This window comes from Limulus polyphemus, unplaced genomic scaffold (genome assembly GCF_000517525.1).
Source record: "Limulus polyphemus unplaced genomic scaffold, Limulus_polyphemus-2.1.2 Scaffold73, whole genome shotgun sequence".
Classification (NCBI taxonomy): domain Eukaryota; kingdom Metazoa; phylum Arthropoda; class Merostomata; order Xiphosura; family Limulidae; genus Limulus; species Limulus polyphemus.
The window spans coordinates 476,214-497,322 of NW_013665683.1; the positions used below are offsets into that span (position 1 = coordinate 476,214).

General features: G+C 33.7%; 1 protein-coding gene across 1 annotated transcript in view; it reads right to left on the reverse strand.

Moving 5' to 3' along the window:
- Positions 1-906: 906 nt before the first annotated feature.
- LOC106466241 (alpha-amylase-like) overlaps positions 907-21,109 on the reverse strand; it is a 21,393-nt gene continuing 1,190 nt past the window's right edge. Inside the window, exons 2-8 of the mRNA XM_022394822.1 lie at positions 18,823-18,968; positions 17,719-17,870; positions 7,566-8,345; positions 5,990-6,360; positions 5,483-5,698; positions 4,017-4,248; positions 907-1,187 (exon numbers count right to left, since the gene is read on the reverse strand). Of these exons, the coding sequence (XP_022250530.1) occupies positions 947-1,187; positions 4,017-4,248; positions 5,483-5,698; positions 5,990-6,360; positions 7,566-8,345; positions 17,719-17,870; positions 18,823-18,968 (2,138 nt within the window). The 3' untranslated portion in view covers positions 907-946. The remainder of the gene's footprint in view (positions 1,188-4,016; positions 4,249-5,482; positions 5,699-5,989; positions 6,361-7,565; positions 8,346-17,718; positions 17,871-18,822; positions 18,969-21,109) is intronic.

A 21,109-nucleotide genomic window follows, 5' to 3' on the forward strand; every position in this document is an offset into this window, starting at 1 on the left:
AAACTTCATCAACAAAATGGAAAACCTTACCTAAAATATTGTAATCACTCAACCTTTTGTGCTTAAGTTATTAACTATTCATATTAATATTATATAGTTGTCCATACCACTCTTGAAAATATTTTTTCAATGTTTTGTGACAATACGTCGTTGAAACTGAAAACATTAACTGTGATTTACATTTACAGTGCAATTCTTGTGTTAGGTCTTTATTTGAAAAAACGAAATTTTGTTTCTCGGCACCTCATCATGAAAAAAGCGTTTTTTATGTATAATAATAACAAAGTAAAATAAAATTTGTTTGGAAGGTATTTTCAGTGCAAATTAATGTATCAGTTAGGTCAAGTTTACTTATATACCAATTAATCATTCGTTCAAGTGAGTTAGATTGAGAAAGGCCATGAATACCACACCCATAGTTGATTATAGAGAATCCCTAGAATCAGTAGATTGAAAAAGGCCATGAATATCACACCCATAGGTGTCTATAGAGAATCCCTATAATCAGAAGATTGAAAAAAGGCCATGAATAACACACCCATGTTTCTCTATAGGGAATCCCTATAATCAGCATTTTAAATAATGCATTACCAAGCAGTTTAAAAGACGGGTCGGGCTTGGCCTAATGGTTATTGTGTCTAGCTGTTGATCCAAAGGTCCATGATTCGGATCTTTACAGCTACAAAACAAAACAAATTACTTTATGGATGCGTTGAAAGAAAAATGATCAAATCCCACTTTTCCACTTAGATAGCCTAAGAGTTGGCAGTGGCGTAATGTTGACTAGCCATTTTCCCTCAAGCCTATCTGTTTAAAATCAGGATCAGCAAGCGCAGATAATCCTTGTGTAGCTTTGGATGAATATCCGAAACAATCACTCCCATACTCATACACAAAAAAGGTTAGTTTGAACCACTTACTCTTTATTTAACTCTACATATTGCGATTAAAAGCTATCGATAATACAATCATTAGAGTTAAAGTGAAAGATATTGACGTAACCACAACGAGCGAAGTGATTGCTGCTACTATAAGGTTTGTTTCCTCCTGCTGTTCCTTCACAGGATTTTTGGTTAACATCCGATTCCCAGCCCGAGTTGGTAACAAAAGCTTTAACCTCGAACCAGCCCTGTTCAGTCTCATCACAGTTCATGTTGAAATCAATCATCCAGTAGTGGTCACCCCATCTGTATGGAGATTACATAGAAGTTAATTATTTTACATAGTTATTTTCAGGACTGTTTATATCTGATTAATTTGAGTTGGTTTACTTTGGAAACGTAAGTAACTCACAAAATTAGTAAAGCTCAAATGTTTGGTAGAGTTTGTATCTATCTATCTATATATCCGTCTAACTTACATAACTATCTATCTATAATGAATTGATGGTTAATGTTTATTTAGAAATAATGGTGTAAAAACTGGTAAAGGTCTATGTATTAAACAATTTGCTAAAGTTTCATATCGCATTGTAATTAATGTTTGAAAACAATGAATGGTAAAATTGTTTTAATGTACGCTATTTATAACATGGCACAGGTTTAGTAACTAGTTTTTTAGAAATATACTCCGTATGATCCCAAAAAACGAGTCATTCAGGAAAGGTTTGGGTTGTTTTGTTTAGATCAAATGAAAATGCTTGGCACTATTTTCGAGGTCTAGGTCGCTGAACCAGACCCATGACCTAATCCGAGCCCATGAAAGTCAACATGGAGAAGTTAACTTCTAAATGTAAAGTAAAACGATGTAGCAATGAAACATCTTGAAATGCTGTAGATGCGGTTTTGAATATGGTGGTTTAAGTGTAACAGTTAAACTAAACCATGGGTCCAGGTCGGATATGGGAAGTTATTTGAAGATATCACAATCGATTTGGCATAATAGCTGAATCGTAGATTCGTTATTTGATTACTGTATTGACAGCGAAACATAGAAAAAACGGGTACAATAGTGTCGTTAACTTCAAAAAGGGGATTGGAATCATATGTAAGAAATCATTAGTTTCAATATTTTGTTAAATTAACGGTACATTAAAGTCCAAAGATATGTTGTTGAAGTTGAAGCAGGTGCATTACAAGGCGATTTCCCTAGCGATTCTTAAATTAAAAATGTCATTTCTTCAATGAAGAGTAAATATAAGATGCATAGCATAGTCTTGGCCAAAATGTTCGTATACTGTTCTATATTGGTGTTATTGTCTACATGCATGGAGTAGTTATTGAATAAACGCCCGGGTATTAACCCCACACGTAACTTATGATCAGACAAACATGTATGAGTTGTTATTCTGGTCTGTATAAGTTGTTTTGAGCATTTATTCATCAAAACACACATACACACCTATTTTGTATGAAACGGTGTGCTTTTGGTATAATCCTTTTTGAAACCGATCAGTGCTTTGTTCAGACAATTTCTCTGTACTTGGTGTAGAGTCATATTTCGTCATGTGCCAGATATTATAGGGTGTCAAATTATTCGACTGTTCAGATATGGTATGAAGCAAACGTACATTGCCAGAACAGTGGGGTACCTCCATTGTACTGTATTCAGAATCCTGAAACGTCTTCAGACTACATGAAACGTTGTTCCAGGAAAGACTACTGGTAGGCGCTGAATAACTACTGCTTGAAAGGACCGTGTTTTGATCAGGTTAACACGTCAACATCAAAAGAAGTCTTGCAACACCTTACAACAGAAATGGCATGAACACATTTATTCCAGGATATCCAAAAGAACAGTGAATAGGAGAATGACCAAACACAGTTATTGTGCAAGAAGATCTATCAGTAAGCCGATATTAACCAGAACTCACCTCTGTAACCGTGTTATTTGGGCAGGACAGCAAGCCAACTTACAGTTGGGACACTCGCAACATGTCATCTTTTCAAATGAGTCTTGTTTCCTGCTTGTTAAAGCTGATGGTAGGATTCGGGATTTATGTTCGTCATTTGTTTGAGAAACAGATGAGAGAAGATTGTCTTTCCCATAGGGAACACACAAGAGGTGGTGCTGTATATGTTTGGGCAACTATTCATCATGGTGGAAATACTGCTCTTCATATCCTCCAGGGAACCGTCAATGACGCCTTCTACTGGCATTACATGGTGACGATATTTCTGCCTTATGCTAGGGCAAGGTTTGGCAATAACTTTGTGTTCCAGGATGAAAATGCCACTGACCACAGTGCACATACTGTACAGGATTTCTCCACCAGGACAACGTTATAAGATTGTCATGGCCAGCAAAGTCTTCAGATTGCAATCCCATTGAGAACTGTTGGGCAGAACTGAGCAAGAAAATTGCTAACCACGACCCTAAACTTATTACTGTAACTGAGTTGCAGCGCCTTCTAGTGACATTTTGGAATGAAATCACAGTGGGTTACATCAATAATCTCATCGACAGCATTCTACGTCGCCTTGTGGAGGTTATCAGAGTAGGAGGACCATCCAGGTACTGAATGTTTAATATGAAATTGTATAAGGTTACAGAAACTATTTATAATAATTCGGTGTTATATTTTGTCATTATATAGGTTTTGGTAAGGTTTTGTTGTGGAAGGTGAAATACTGAATTACACATCTTTCCAAGGGTGTCTGATAAAATTGTTTGCTGTTCTAATAAATCGTTCATGATGTTCATAGAACTTTTCTCAATTTGACAGTGCTAAGAGTATTTGTATTCCATCGTATTAATAATGATCTTATTTGTTACAAAATATCCAATCATTTTGGCCAAGGCTGTATAATGCTCAGTATGATACCGCCATAGTATAGTTCATATAGATTTCATCATGTCATATTTTCATGAATATTTAGTTATTTATCGTCTTCGAAGTTGTGTCGAGCTTCATTCGTCGAGATCTATCGAAATAACTCTAAATCACCAGTTTCTACTTGACCATCCTAGGCTCAATACTAAAAGATATTGGACTGGCTCGTGTGACAGGTGTCAATAATAAACAAACTGTACCATCTATATTTTTAAATATTTGAAATAGGAATAGAATTTCTTACTTGTTCAATTGTTGAAAACCAGATGAGGTCACGCTATTTGACGTCCAAACACAAGGGCTTCCTTCTGCCTGTTTACCTTGGTATAGCCCTTGACCAGACTCGGCACCGTACCAATCCAGTTTATGGTCATTTGTGATCCACGCAAGATATTTGACATAGTGAGTGCTACTTCCGAGTTTATTGTGTGTAATTGAAATGGCACAAGAACTAGAAGCGGCGTCGTTTGTACACCCTTAGTAAAAAAACAAAACAAAACGAGATTATATGATTTATGAAAAGTTACGTGATAGATCACAAGTAGTATACATTTTACAATTTTTTGTTAGTCCACACGAGAGCTTTTGTTTAAACTATTTACATTTTTTGAGCCCCCCCCCCCAGTGCCACAGCGGTATGTCTGCGGACTTACAACGCTAGAAAGCGGGTTTCAATACCCGTGGTGGGCAGAGCATAGATAGACCATTGCGTAGTTTTGTGCTTAACTTTAAACCAAACTATTTTTTGACTATAGCTAATTTCTATGCGTTGAATAATTATTGTTTTCTTTTGTCTATGCATGTCCCCCCGGTGGGTAAACAGTAAATATTCGGGTTCACAACGCACAAATCCAGGGCTCATTTCTCGCGGTGGAAGAATGCAGATAGCCCATTATCTAGTTTTTGTACTCAGGAAACAACATCAACTTGCCTGTGCTTGAGTAATTTGTATGTTAATATCTTCACAATATGAAACATTCATTAATTTCTACGACCGGTTTTTTCTTTACTTTCCATGTTTGTTTTGACAAATTCAATACAAGACATATTTTTTGTTAATGTTGATCTTCTATAGTGGATATTACTTTAACATTGAGAGATTCATTTCTTATTCTCTAAGTAGGGTGAACTTTTATTAATAACGACAAGGGGCCAAGTCCAGTCCAATAGTTAACGTGCCGGATTGTGGAACTGAGGTTTCGTGGTCTGCGTCCCATTACCACTTCACACACACACACATATGTCATATATAGGCCATACTATTCCACACTATTTGGTCTAACAAGAGTACTCCAAGAGCTGGCGATGGCATTGTGTCGACTAGCTGTCTTTCTCCAAAACTGGGGATGGCTAGTGCAGATAGCCCTTGTGTAGCTTTACTCGAAATCCAACAAACAAACAAATATCGAAAGGGAATTACCTTACTGAAGCTGAAGATTGAAATTTTTATTTTGTCAATTACTAGTTTCCAAGTGGCTTTTACTGCTAGATTTCGTGATTTGGTCCCTGCAGTAGACAAGTGTAGTTAGCCCATTGTGCAACTTTGCTCTCAAACAAAGTTACGTGAATATATTATATTAATATAGCGACAGACAAACAGTAATAATAATAATATATCATTGAAAACATTCGAAATTTTTCTTTTTAAGTCCAAACATTTGCGTAATTTATCCTATAAAGCATTTTCCATATTGGGAAAGATGTTCCTACCATTTCGTCTTTCATGACTGATTCCTCCTCTGATGAACATGTCCTGACCGGGTTTTGACTTAAAGTTTATAAAAATGACAGTTCTCTTGTAACCCGTTGGAGGCTCAGTTGGTGGATTTGTGATGTCTGGGGTAGCGGTGGGTTTCTTTGAAGATTGAGGTTCGGCAGTCGGAGCTGGTCCATCATCAGTGCAGCCTCCACTTCCTGCCTTGCCCTCTGACGGTGAAAAAAAAGACGTCATACAAAAACCAAAACACAATATTCATCAATAACCAATAAGTTTCAGTAATTAAGCTACAGGCACTAAGATTTCTAATATAATGATCAACAATATAACTACACATAGTTCTTGTTACTATTGAAATTATCGATGATGTTACTTAAATCATAATTTTGAAACAATAATTTGAACGCCGTATTTTTATTTGAAGAACTTGGTTGTAGTACTATATTCATTTATTCATATCAAATATAATCTAATAATTATTTTTTAGATAAGGATAATACCAATATGTATCGCCAAGATCGGGTTTTCGCTATCGTTAATCTCAATCATTGCGTTTCCATTGTCATCTACGTTCACTATTTGGCCCTCACATCCTAACTTAGTTGGACAGCCTTGGATAATGTTACAATATTGACCAGAAGGCAAACCAGTGTAAAAAGTCTTTCGTAGTCCCCCTTGGTTCGTCATGGCCACGAATCCCTTATGTCCTCTCCTCCACGCTGCCTGATTTCCCTCGGACCAAAAATCTTTTGCTTGTTCACCAGATGTCGCCTTGGAAAATGATACCATTCCAGCTATGGGCTTCCACCGATGTTCACATACCCAGCCATTGCCACAGGAACCGTCGGCATTGATCGTCACATCTAATGTGCTGTGAAAATAAATAACAAGTTCATGAGTAGGTGTCGAGGATAATATGAATAGTCCCAAATTGTTATACACGTGTTTTTTACACGATTCTATGAATTTGTTATCCACTATTATATATTATATATGTAATAAGAGAAATTGTGCAAAGTTAGTTTCTAAACATATGAAGTTTTCTTAGACTGTGTGTAATAAGTTTTCACTTTATGAGTCTGTATTTGTGACCTTCTCTTCTGTAAAAACTAAAAAAACAAACAACATATATCTATTGTTTACCAATAAATTTAGGATTAGATTCAAACATAACCACACACACACATAGACAAACAAATGCAAGTACGAAACTCCCCGCACGAGTTACGCTCATTTACATATATCTTTGCATGTAGTCAGAAAAGTTAAAATAAAAAATATCCAATGACCACGCATTTTTTTTTGAATGAAAACACTCTTTATTAGAAGCTGAAGCTAATGTGTGTAAGAAAACTAGCAGCCTGTGTAAGAAGATTAGTAGCTGAGGTTAATGTGTGTTAAAGAAAGCTAGGAGCTGAAGTTAATGCGAGTATCAAAGAAACCTAGAAGTTGAGGTTAAAGAGAGCCAAAAAAACTTAGTAGCTAAAATTAACTTGTGTGAAAAAATCCAATAAACGGAGGTTAATATGTGTCAAATAATCATTTTTCTTTCATTGACGGAAAGTCATATGTCCTGAATTACTTTAGTTAGATTAAACCTCACAATAATGGAGGTTTTACATTTTGAATTACTCCTGATGGATTGGACCTGCAATGATAAAAATCTTAAGGCCTTTATTTATTCTAGTAGACTATATCTTGCAATACTAGAACTGTTATTAACTGTGATAGTTTTGTTATTAACTACGATAGACTTGTACTTGAGACAGTAAAACTTTAATGTTGTTATTACGTAGTTTTTATGGTGATAAAATATGTTGGTTTTTATTCAGTCATGATGTACTAGCCTTTATGGTAGAAAAACCTTTAGGTTGTAATTTACTCATAGTCTGCTAAAATTTTATGCTTAGATTGCCTGTATTAGAAAAGGGGTTAATTTTCCCATGTAAATTTCACAGTTTATCTCTCTTTTTATATCTATATATAACAAACAATAATAAAACCATTGCCAATGACAAACTTAAATATACATTGAAGAAAGGATATAAAACTTATCGAATACAAAACATTCCTTACTTATCATTTTCATCCATTGGAGGGCCAGCTTCAGAGTCGCTGAAATGAAAACTGCTCATGATCCTTGGTTGTCCATATGGCCATCCTAGAGCGATTGCTTGAGCCATTTTGTATTCATAGGGTTTTTTGTAGGTAAGAATGTTTCCACCACCACCATGCCCTCGTTGATTATCATGATTGTCAACAAAGACAAAGGCATCATCCGGGTGGAGCATTCCCCATCCAGCATCATACATGTAGGGGATTCCTCCTAGATTTCTCTGAGAATCCTTAATCTTGACGCAATACCTGAAGTCGGTAACAAGACCGAGGTGCTTGTAGGAATTGGCTTGGATCTCTCCTCCCTGATTCATGTCGATTACTTCCATGTAAACTAGGGGTTTGCTTCCGGAAGGAAACCACTTGGTATTTAGGTTGTTTAACTTCTTAAAGATTATCTCTAAATCTTCGGGCCACACGTGTTTGGCAGCATCTATTCGAAATCCCGCGACACCGATATCAATCAGGTGATTCATAAATCCGGAAACCATGTTTTGTACATGTGTAACTTTGTGATTTAGGTCTATAAGTCCGACCAATCGACAGTTTCGAACTCGAGCAAAATCAGTCCAAGAGTCAATGCAGCAGCAACCGGAACAACTGGAGCAATCGTTGAAATCTGGAAATGAATAAGGTACTCCGGGAAAGCTATGGGCATCAGCATCGAAAGGTGACCCAGCAGTCCCGGTTCCAGATCTTCCCATTCCTGTCATATGATTGATGACAATGTCTGCATATATTCTGTAAATTTTTACAAGTAAGGAATATAAACTTATATTTTGTTGGTTCCTATTAAATCTTGTTTACAACATAATCCCCCCCCCCGCACCTGTACAATGCAAACCATTAAGGTGTTTACAACATAACCTTCCCTCCGGTGCAATGCAAACAAATAAAAAGAATGACATTTTGTGTTCGTAATCGAATTATTTATATAATATAAACTAATTTTTTAGAAAGTATAATTACTTACAAAATTGAAATGATGTTTTGAAAAATGTAATATTCAATAAAACACATAAATATCAATATTTTATTACATGAAACCAGTGAAATAAATAAACAAACGTAAATGTGTTGCATTTAAAACTCTTGCTTAAATAAAGGTTTAGGTTTTAAATTCAAAATTTATTAAACGTCAAAGAATAATTAGAATATCCTTATAAATGTCAATGTTCGTTTGTTTTCGCGCAAAGTTACAGAATGGACTATCTGCACTCTGTTCACTGTAGGGGCTCAAACCTCGGATTTTAATATTGTAAATCCGTAAACGTATCAATGACCCTCAGAAAAAGTATGTTAATAATTAAACCACTGAGAGTTTCTCTTTTAAATTGAGCTATCTTAATAACTTTTTATTCAAATATGTTTAGAGTGCAAACAAATAAGCGAGAAAAAACAAACAGAAATAGCTAAGCCCGTCAAGATTTAATTTTTTTTCAGTGTAACGAATATCATCCATCTGCAGTAATTTAGAGAGAAGACGTTCCGAGTTCTTTGAACAGTAATTAAGTAATTAAACTCGTTACATTATCCATAATGGATTATCATCATATATTTCAGTCTTTGAAATAAACTACCATGTATGAATTTAGCTAAATTTTGTTCCATAAAACAGCCTATTTAGTGATTAAGCTATCAGTAATATACGGTCCTAAGGTTTGAAAGATTAAAATATATTTAATATGTAAAGTTCTGGCACCAGTTATTTTCTATACATAACCTCAAATCAGAACAATGAACACAACCAAATCACCCAGGTCAGATATCACGGGATTCAAAAATAGCCACTCCTAGTTTAGAACTACTAATCAGAGCAAGGGTAACCAATTAGGACACCCATTGACTACTAGCTACTTCCTTAACCGATTATCGGGTCTGACTGCACTTTTTGATCTTCAGCCAGACACAATAACCAAATCACTTCTGCCCAGGTCGATGTCAAAAGAATTCATTGCACTAGGCTTTTTTAGTTCATGTAAAAAATCCTTCCAATTTTTTCTGTGGGATCAACAATTCCTTATACTAGCTCTAAAGAATATTTTATTTTTAAAGTTGTTAAGCACAAAGCCATACAATGGGCCATTTGTGTTTTATCTATCTATCACGGGTACTGAAACCCGATTTTAGTGTTGCAAGCCTATAGATTATAATGAGCCACTTGGGGGGGGGGGGGTGTATCATAGAGAAGAAATACTTAGCTTAATTTTAAACAAATAATTTTTCCTCTCTTTTGGGTGAGCCTCATAATACTGAGATTGACTGCTCTATAAAAATGACCTGCAGATTTCGTGCTGGGCTTGGAACTACTTCCTTTATTGTTTATCGTGATTTTTCACTATTCTTGACACCGACACTTCCATTGTAACATGTTTCTGTAAATGATGGCAAGTTCAGTTTTAAACAACGCGTATTCTGAAACCTTCCACAGATCCGTGGGTGCTGGCTTCCAAAATAATGTTCAAGCAGACTAAAGAAATAAAAGCCCATTGAAGCTGTATGGGAGTTTAGGAGGATCTGACAGGTATGCGGTCGAATGAGATTATTATGATCCTAGTTGCTTCTATAATCTTTCATATGCAAATAGCTGTTGTTTTCGGCTGGAAGCTTGTGAATTTTTAGCTTGTAAGTTTGTCAGCTCAATACTAAGAGATTTCTCAGTTTCATCACAACAGTGGTTTTTTTGGGGAACGGGGTGGGAAGAGATGGGTTGGAGGTTTTCTATCACGACCATAGCTTTTACTTTGCAGACGAGGGAATTGTTCTGGATTGACCTGATGGGTATGTTTTCGGATCCCATTGCTGCCATAAACATTTTACTGAGCGAGTATTTTGCTTTTCAAAAAAATCGATAAAAGCTCTTTTTCCCAAAGCCCCACTACTCCATTGCTCAACGGTAAGTCTGAGGGTTTATACTGCTAAAAACCAAGATTTGATACTCGTGGTGGGTTGAGAACAAGTAGCCCATTGTGGAGCTTTGCGCTTAACAACAAGCAAACCTATCTTCAAAATTTTTTATCTTTCTTTATATCGTTTAAAAATAACACTCTACAAATATTTCTCTTCAGAAATGCTTTATATTTCTCTATCCACAAGTTTTTTTTAGCACCACTTCATTATCGAATGGCTTGGAATTCACCACAAACCAATTAGAGAAGCTATGAACATTTTGCTCTTAGCACCACGGCTTGCATCTAAATTAGTTTATACAAATCTCAGAAGTTAATCTTGATTAACTTTCCGTACAATTTGCCAATTTTTACCAATTGTCAAGAGTTAATGTATAGTCTTGTGTTTGTAAGGCCATTTATTCTCCAAAATTATCTACAATAAAAACGTTTGAAAAACTAACGTTAATGTTGCTTATTAATATTTTCATACTCTTCAATGTACTTACTATAATATAATACAAGTCAAAAGCTTTCCATACAGCAGTGAAAGTCGTCATTATGTAAAAAGCTTTTAACCCTCCTAGAATTTAGTTTTGTTATCATTTTAAGCACAATCAAGTTAATACATATAAGCCACACGATTGGACAGTGATAAGTTTGTGGACTTGCAATGCTAAAATTCAAGGTTTACTTCCACATAGTGGAAATAGCAGTGTAGTCTATTGCGACTTTTCTCTGAAATAAATACTCAATATCTATAAAGTACTTTATAAAATTGTCAGTCCTTAAACAGTCGATTTACCCTTTGGTTATTTAATCCTTTGTAATGGTGTTGTTATTTAAAAAAAATTAATATATGAAAATAGTTTTGTTGCTTTTATCATATAACACAAAATTAATACAAATTAATTATTGTACAGAGAGAATAAAAACCTCAACACACTGTATTACCCATAGAAATGTGGTTATTTAAATATTTGATAATGTAAGTTGAAATAGTATTACTAAATGTATTCGAAAACAAAATTTGAAGTCCTAGGTGTTGGAATAACTTAATCATTAGCATTATTAATTGTGAATCCCAGGGTTAATTGTCTGCGACCCGTTGTCGTAAAAACACTCTCTGCACTTTGGAGTTGTGGATTAGCTGTAACTGTGGAGGCCAAATTCCATTATTTGGGTTAGATAAGAGCAGCCCAAGAGCTGCTACTAGGTTCATTTGACAGATGCCTTTTTTATAATCTACCAGTTTTATATGTAAATAGCCCTTTATGTATCTTTATGCGAAATTCTAAAACAATTAAAGAAAATATTTTTATCAAAATATTTCTAAACTTTCAAACTTAAAGTGACTGAATCATATATAGTTTACGTAAAGTTGATCGACATTTATGGAAAATATACAGCAATAACAAAGCTTTATACCATTGATAAATCGTCAATCGTTTTAGTTTTTAAACCATTAGTGTATACAAAGGATTAAAACTTCGATAAATTGCATAAAAAATCTCTAGATGTTTCAAAAACTTCCAGACTTTAAGAGCTATATCTGATAATCCAAGGCCTAAAATATCACTTCAATAAAAATGTGAAAACTGGGATAGATTATTATTATTATTAAGATTTATTTTGTATTTTAGTTATTTGCTTATTGAAAGATCTAGAATTAGTACAGTACAACAGGCAAGCATAAGTCATAAAAACATCTTATTTTCTTATCTTTGTTCACTCATACACAGACTTGAGTCTAATGTAATCAAGTGCCTCTTTTTTATCGATTACACATCCACATCATTTCCAGCCATGTTTTAGATTTTTCTACATATTTCTCAACCACTATTTTCTCTATTTCATTAAATTTATTTCTTTAATTTTCGTCATGTCATTAACTTCCACAGACTAAATAAAGTACGGTTACCAGTAGTTACTGGGGCAGTTGTATGGCAGATGTTGTTATGCTGCCACGACACTTGACAACTGGAAGTTGTCTGCTGTCACATGACATCATAGTTCGAATGTTATTCAGCAGAGAGCGTGTTGCTAGGGTTGCAATATTAGAAGTGACATCATAGTTTGAGTGTTACTCACTAGAGGATGTGTTGCTAGGAGAGGTTGTATTGCACTATGATTCAACCAAGGGAGCATTGCTAGATATGATATCACAGTTTCCCAAAGTGCCACCAGAAGGCATGTGACTATGATAAATACACAGATAGTTTATGAGCAAACCACAAGAGGGTGATATAGATCAATGTTTCATGAACTTTATAAGAATAATCAAAGTCTTAAAATTAATATTTTATCTAATTTACATCATTTTTCTGTACAATTATCAGTACTGAAAAGTTTTTTATTGCAATTACAGTTTTGCTTTATAAGTAAAGCATTAAATCTGCTATTTTAATCTTATCAACTTTATGACTATCACTTATATATTATGAACTTCTTACACAGGAGGATGGTGTTTCTACACGCAGTGTTTACTATACTTCCATAGGATTACATATAGATTTCAACTTGTCTCAGTTTATGTTTATAGTTTTCTTTTATTTATTTAATTATATTACATGTATTTTATAAAAGTGAATGGTGTTTCTATAGGCAAACAGTGTTACTATTCTTCCTTAAGACTGCATACAAATTTAAACTCATCTCAACTTAGTTTTATTGTTTTCATTTATATAGTTAACTGTATTACATGTGTTTCTATAAGCAGATATTGTAACTAGATGGATTGTGTTACTAAGGTTCTATAGGCAGATGGTAAACTGTGTTATTAAGGTTCTGATAGGGCAGATAGTGTTTCTAAAAACAGATAGTTCAATAGCATAATGAGCTCATTGTAGGCTGTCTCAACATGTGATTACATCATCAACATTGTAGTCAAGATTTAATTATATATCCTAAAGTTTACAAACAAAACCACCATTTTAATGAGACAATTATTATAACACTGTTACATGTGTTAGTTTTGTCACACACACTATCTTAATTTAGCTATTATTTGGACAAGGCAAATATTATAGCATGGACAGTAATTTATTTTACATACTTTTACAATATCTGTTCTGATAAGATTTTATCATGCATAATGTATCATTTTTATAAATATTGAACAAGACAGTTAGCACAGCCAATTATGTTTTTGAGTATTCATTTAGTTCACATTTAATGTAAAGATTATAGTTTTCACTTCTATGTTTATAATTTGCATGTCATATGTTTTGCATTTCCTAAGGTTTTATATGTAAAACACTTATTGCTAATTCATTTCTATAATTAATATATTGTATAACATCTCCTCATCAAGAAAATGATACTTACTTAAATCTCTAAATAATATATAATAATATTTAGCTTTATAAGTTGATTGTTTCTGCTAGAGTTTAAAGTATCTACATCAATTGTTATGTTTAACTTTACTACTCTTAACTTTCTGCAGATATTTTCACAAACCTTTGTCCAGAGCTTGTTTCTTGCTGGCTTGGAACTTTATGCATAAAATCAGTGTTCTGTGAATTTCTTACATAAAACTCACTTTTCATCATAATCCAATATGCTATCATTAATATATGGAAGTAAAATTACAGATTTAAGTATCACACATACAGAAACATTTGTTAACAAAACTTCAAGATACACTAATACACTATCTACAAAAACATCTTAGTTTATAAAATATTGACCTATACAAATCTAGCTTGGTCTTTTATGATAAATTACACTCCATGAATATCAATTTATAACAAATATGTTTGAACAAGTAAAACAAGTCTCCATTTATACTTCTTATATAAAACTCATATTTCATCATGGCTAATATGTTATCATTAATATATATAAGTAAGATTACACAATTAACAACCATACTGAAACATTTATTAAAAAACTTCAAGTTAGAAAAAGATGACATTATCTACAATTTATCACAAATAATGTGTATACACTCTACTTTTAAAACATTTAAAAACAAAATCTGTAAAAGTTGTTGACAAAATATTTAAATTTTGTTTCTTCTTATGACAAAAGATATGGTCTACATGAAATGATGATTCTTTCACATTTTTTATAAATGTATAAAAAACTTCAAGATCTATAAACATCTATAACTTATAAAATTCTGAATTAACTTTCTTACAACTTTTGTACATTATGTTCGATATTACTATTTCAGTTATAATATATATTTTTTTCATATGTGTAACATTATGTGTCAACAAACACTGAATTTATCACGACCATTTTAAGAATTTGAAACAATATTACGATAACATGTGATATATTATCATTTACACTTATACAAAGAATATCAAATTTTATTATTCCTTTTGTCAGTTACAATCAATTTTCGATCTCAAATATAACAAATTTTGAACAAGTACACTCGAAGCCTGACTAAAGATTAAAGGTTAGATAATTATGTGTCAAGCTTAACTTTTTATAGTAAACTTGAGTGACAAGACAAATGAACAGTTATGAAAGTTATTAAAATATACATGATACACAGTCTTATATTTATTTAGACATACTTGAAAATTCGTATATACCAACAGCATTAAAAAAGTTAAGCTCGCTAAGGAAGATTTATAAAACTTAAGAGACCAGATGATAGATTAATGCTGATGTTTATTGTAGACATTATAAGTCAGAAACTTTCCAGTATTGATAATTGTAAATACAGTGCTATGTAAGTTAGACAAAATATTAATTTTAAGACATTGAATGTTAGTATAAAGTTGATGACACATTGATCTACACCACCCTCTGATGGTTCACTTGGAAACTCTCAGTACACTTATCATAACAATATGCCTTCTGGTCACACTTTGTAGAACTATGGTACCAGCTCTAGCAACATTCCCTCTGGTGAGTCCCTCTCGTACTATGATATCACCCTCTCCTAGCAACATGCCTCGTGCAACACGTCCTCTGGTGAGTAACACTCAAACTATGACGTCACCACTAGCAATGCGCCCTCAGTTTAGTAACAATCAAACTATGATGTTACATAATAACAGACAACTTTTGTCATCAAGTGTCATGGTGGCATGACAGTTTTTGCCATGAAAGTGTCCTGATAAGTACTGCTACTTTTTGATATCTGTAGGTATTTCCCTAAATCTTGTCTTTTCCTCATTGTAATCAATGGGTACTGTGTGAGTAAAAATGTAATGTTTTCTGGCAATGATGAGTTTGTCTAGAATTAGTTTCTTCTTGAAACTATCAATAAACTGAGTAAGTAGCTAATTCTTTCCATTGGAGTAAATAAAAAATAAAACACATTAGTTGGACGAGACGAATGCTACGAAATTAAAAAAGGCATTAAGAGTGATTGTATGTTTTGAATTTAGCGCAAAGCTACACGACGGCTATCTGTGTTAGCTATCCCTGAATTAGTTGTGTAAGACAGGGAAGGCAGCTAGTCATCATCACCCACCACCAACTCTTGGGCTCCTCTTTTATCAACAAATAGTGGGATTTACCATCACATTATAATGCCCCCACGGCTGAAAGGGCGAGTATGTTTAGTGGAACGGGGATTCGAACCTGCAACCCGCAGATTGCGAGTCGAGCGTCCTAACCACCTGGCCATGCCAGGCATTAAGAATGATGGATCCACGTGGTAAAATATGAGTGCAATAATAAAAGTGTTTAATTGAAAGTAAAGAAGAATATAATGATATATCAACCACACTATATCTACTATATCCAGTATTGACGTGGATTTTCGCCCAATAACAGGGCTCTCTCATCAGATCCACTGGGATACAACATAGTAGTTGTAGAAAATGTTTGTTTGTTTGAAGTTAAGCACAAAGCTACACAATGGGCTATCTGTGCTCTGCCCACCACGGGTAGCGAAACCCGGTTTCTAGCGTTGTAAGTCTGCAGACATACCGCTGTGCCACTGGGAGCTAGTTGTAGAGAAGTTATTTATATCATAATTTGCTTCAACCACTGAAAGCATAAATTACAGTAAGCCCAATACAGTACAAAACTACAGAGAAACTAGCAGAGAGATAAAGGATTTTTAGTATACATAAGTATCCCTTAAAAAATTATCTCAATATTAAGCTTACTTCCATAGAATTTTGATTTTTCATATTCCAAAATCAATCCAATAAAAAATAGCATTAAAGAATATTTTTTCAGAATTTTTGCGCAAAGCTACATAAAGGGCTATTTGTGCATATTGGTTCCTGATTTTGAAGAGATAGACTATAGAGAAGGCAACTAGTCAACAGCACTCTCCGCAAATTATTGAGTTACACTTGTCTGACAAATAGTGGGATTTGATCTTCACATTTCTCGTGCACCAACAGCCCCCAAAGTGCGGAACGCGTTTTTGTAGCAATCGGCGAAGAAACATGAATTGTCGGATTCACAGTCCGAGCACGCTAACTACTAGGTCACACCCGGCTCATTTTCCTGTAATCAGAAGCCAAGTTGGATAAAACAGTGTCTTAAATAAACAATTATAACTTTGTTATATAAAAGAAACTTTTTCCTGGTATTTTTATTGTTTCCGGACAGAAAGCCTTGGTTCAATCTTTCTTACAATGTGTAAATAATCAGCTCAGTGTTAGATATATTTCTTTTAACTGACTTATTTTTCTTCAAGAGAAAATTAACTATTTATGCTCGATATATGGATCACCGATTTATTAACAGTATTATGGGAGAATATGTGAATTGGCACTACATTTCTCCAACCTTACAGTTTAACGTGTCTAAATTTTGTTTCCTGCCTTGTCATTACTGATAACCTGTCTTCAGGTTACAAAAAAAAAATGTTTAAACCTTGAGTTTATCTGAATTGCTTTTTGCTCCTTTGAACAATTTGTGTTCACTTCAAAATTCAAATGTTATTTACAATTTCATGGCTATGTGAGATCGGTAGCTCGTTCTGTCTACATCCATATAGAACATCTACCTCATATGGAGGATTGTTCAAGTCTGCCATATCTTATGTTCGGAATATAATGATTTACCTACAAGCTCTATGACATAATTTTATGCAAGGATCTTTCTTCCTTTGATGTCTGGAAGCAGCCTTGAACATTGTGCAATGAGCAATAATTCCTTTGTTAAATTTATTTCTGGTAAAACTGATTATTATATAGCTATGTTATAATTGTTTCTTGTAATAAATAAAAGTTATATTTGAAGTGTGTATACATTACTTAAGTGTCAGTTCCTGTATTTTTATATTTTAGCATTACCCTACGTTCACTCTGTTACATCGTTCTACCATGTCAACGAATTCCTTCTCAGAGCCTCTTCGACTGGTTAACTTATAGCTGACTGGTTGATAACTTTCCCACCAAGGGCGTCGTGGAGACAACACTATTGCATGCTCGTTTGGAGGGGAGATCTAGAAAAGTCAAAGTTGAATTAATGTTATCTCAATTTCAAATACTTCAGTTCACCGATAAAAATACGGAAATTCATTAGTTGAGGAAAACATAGTATTGTTTTTTATATACCTGGGCCTGACATGGCCTGATGGTTGGGGTGCTTAACTCGCAACCTGCGATCGTGAGTTCGTATCCCGTCACCGAACTTACTCCCTTTTTCAGCCATGGGGGCGTTATAATGTGACGGTCAATCCCACTTTTCGTTGGTAAAAGAGTACCCCAAGAGTTGGCTGTGGGTGATGTTGACCAGCTACTATCCCTCTAGTCTGTCACTACAAACTTAGAAACGACTGGTGCAAATAGTTCTTGAGTAGAGTTGCGCGAAATTCCAAAACAAACAAATAATATTTATATATACCAACTGTCAAATGCTTTAATTAAAGAGGTTATATAATTCGATGTGGAATGTGGTAATAAGCCTGTTACTTGAACTTGTTTTTTCTATTAGTTTCACTGCAGATCACGAGTGGGAAATGTTCACCTGTAACGAACAGCGGATGAAAAACTTCCAGATGCTGTTAGATATACAGATCTATCGTTGATATGTGTCCACGTATGTTTGTACGCATGTGGTGTGTTCCGTTTAGGGGTTTACTTGAAAAACATGTAAATGAATCTCAACTGTTAGTATTAAAACATGTATTTCTCACTTTGAAAGTACAGTGAATACGTTTTTTTAAAGTTTATCTTGGATCACATTATCTCCTATAATTACATTATATCACTAAAAAGTGTTTAATTAGTGTTAGGCTGTTCTCATTGTGATGTTAAAAAGAAAAATCTAACGATGCCTCTGGCATTTTGAAAATGAGTGCTTCTCTACGCACGGTAAAACCTTTTCATTCATAGAGAATTCAGAATTGACAAAAATATATTACAAAATTCTAAAGAAAATTTAAAAAAGCACACCTGTACACCACAGAATCCCATCGGTCCAAGGAATTGTTCGCATTCCTTAGCAATGTCCGTCCATTTCCATTCAAACAAGTGAACTATCGCCTCTCTATTACCAACACAGTTATTATGGTGCCATGGACTGGCAGCTGTAACCACGCCTGGGAAAATAAGTTCATCATAACTAAAATATCCGTGTTTATTTCTTGGTTTAATAAATACAACTTCTATAGCAAAAAACAACTTATTTTTTATGCACCAGTTTTTAAGACTTTTCAATTTTGTTATTTTTCTTTGTAGAATTATATACTACTAATTACTGCTTTCACATATTGAAATTATAAGAAAATTTAAAAAATTCCGTATAATAAATCAAATAAGTATACCATTAATATTAAAAAACAACAGTGCTTATGTAAGTTTGTGTAAAAAATTTAGTGTAAAATTTATTGATTATTTACTTTCCGTTAGTATTTAAGTATATTTCATAAATTTTGCAATTATAGACGTTAATAATAGTAATATGGAATTAACATTTAACAGCCCAATTAGTTTTGAAATAAAACTCATTGAAAATACACCAACTAACAGCAACATTTCTTATAACACGGACCTGCAAATTTATACTTCATAAAAGTTGTTTTGGTTTTAATAACGGATTTTCCATAATCCAGCTACGCAGATTTCGAAAATAATATTCTTTTTTTTTTCTATCATGTAAGGATTTGTTACAAATCGGGAAGAAATAAAAACTCTAACTTAGATCAAATTACTATTTTGTTTACCATAATGAACATTTATTATTATTATGTTTGTAAACAAAAATACAAACAAAAAGGGAAGAACATTGATGTCAAACGAATATGTATCCTTATTCATCCTCATTTTTTTTGTGAAATCTACGTATTTTAGTCTCAAAACTAAGTGTTGTGGTCATTCTTTTATGTATTGCGTTACGACGATTTGTGAAAAATCTGTACGTGATGGAGAAAAATGGATATCATTTTCGAATTCAAGGTACAGGAATTACAGTGGAACATTTAAACATTTCAAGACAATAATCGATAAGAAGTTTATTCTGATAGGGAGATAAAGAATAAATATTATGGAAATTTATTTTTCAAGTATAATAAATTATATATGTTATTTTTATACTTCTCATTATATATTTGAGAAATAAAAAAGCAAACTATGACTTCATAACACCAGAAAGGGCTATATGGAAATATTACAGGATCGAAACTTCCGCGATTTACCTGTTCAGTAAATTGATATAATGAGATTTGTAAATTTGTTTAACAGGGTATATTTGTGTTACGGTGTATGAAGTTCCACTTGAAACACTGCTAATTTTCCTTTCGTATCGAAATTAAACTTATATATCTGCAATTTTTAATCTTTTTTTTTAGAAATCTTTCTCGTATACAGATAGTGTAATACTCTCAGTGTTACAACCACTTAGCTAACCATACATTTACAAACAATATTTAGTGATTAAGTAAATATTGTGGGACGTGAGAATTGCGTGTGTAACGAATTTGTTACTATACATTTATTTTAATTTCAACGTTTGTTTAGAGTAAATTTATATTTAGGAACATACATAGCGTATACTGTTAAATGTGTATTGCGAAACTCCCGCCTATTCTACAAAGTTGTAGAAGATTCTCGAGAGTAAGAATCAACAATATATATGTGTGTACGTAAACGCTTAAATTTGTATTGCTACTAATCTGAATTTTCTAGAAGGCCTCCACACACCTATAAATATAACCAACGCGCCACGCCGAAAGAGAGTATCTATTATTAGTTCACTATAGTCAGTGTGCTATAAACTTTGGAAACTATAACTGTGATTATTATAATGCTTATCAATCGGAAAACTTCAGATATTTGACCAGGAACCTTTACAAAGTTCGAACATTACAAATCATTTAACCTCAGTGGATTCTCATCGGACATTAGTATTTTTACGAAAACATTACACAACGTCACGATGGAAAACCCGATGTGCGTTGCTGATAAATAATGAAGGATTGTTTGTTTGTTTGTAATTAAGCACAAAGCTACACAATGGGATATCTGTGCTCTGCTCACCACGGGTATCGAATCCCGGATTCTAGCATTGTAAGTCCACAGACATACCGCTGTGCGACTGGTGGGCAAATAACGAAGGACAAAGCTAGCTAGCTTCCCGTTAAGCGAATCGTACCTACATCAACTCGTAATTAACTCGCTCATCGTGAACCCTCGATAAGATATCGAAGAAATTCCAGACTAGAAAGAAGACTTTATATTGTTT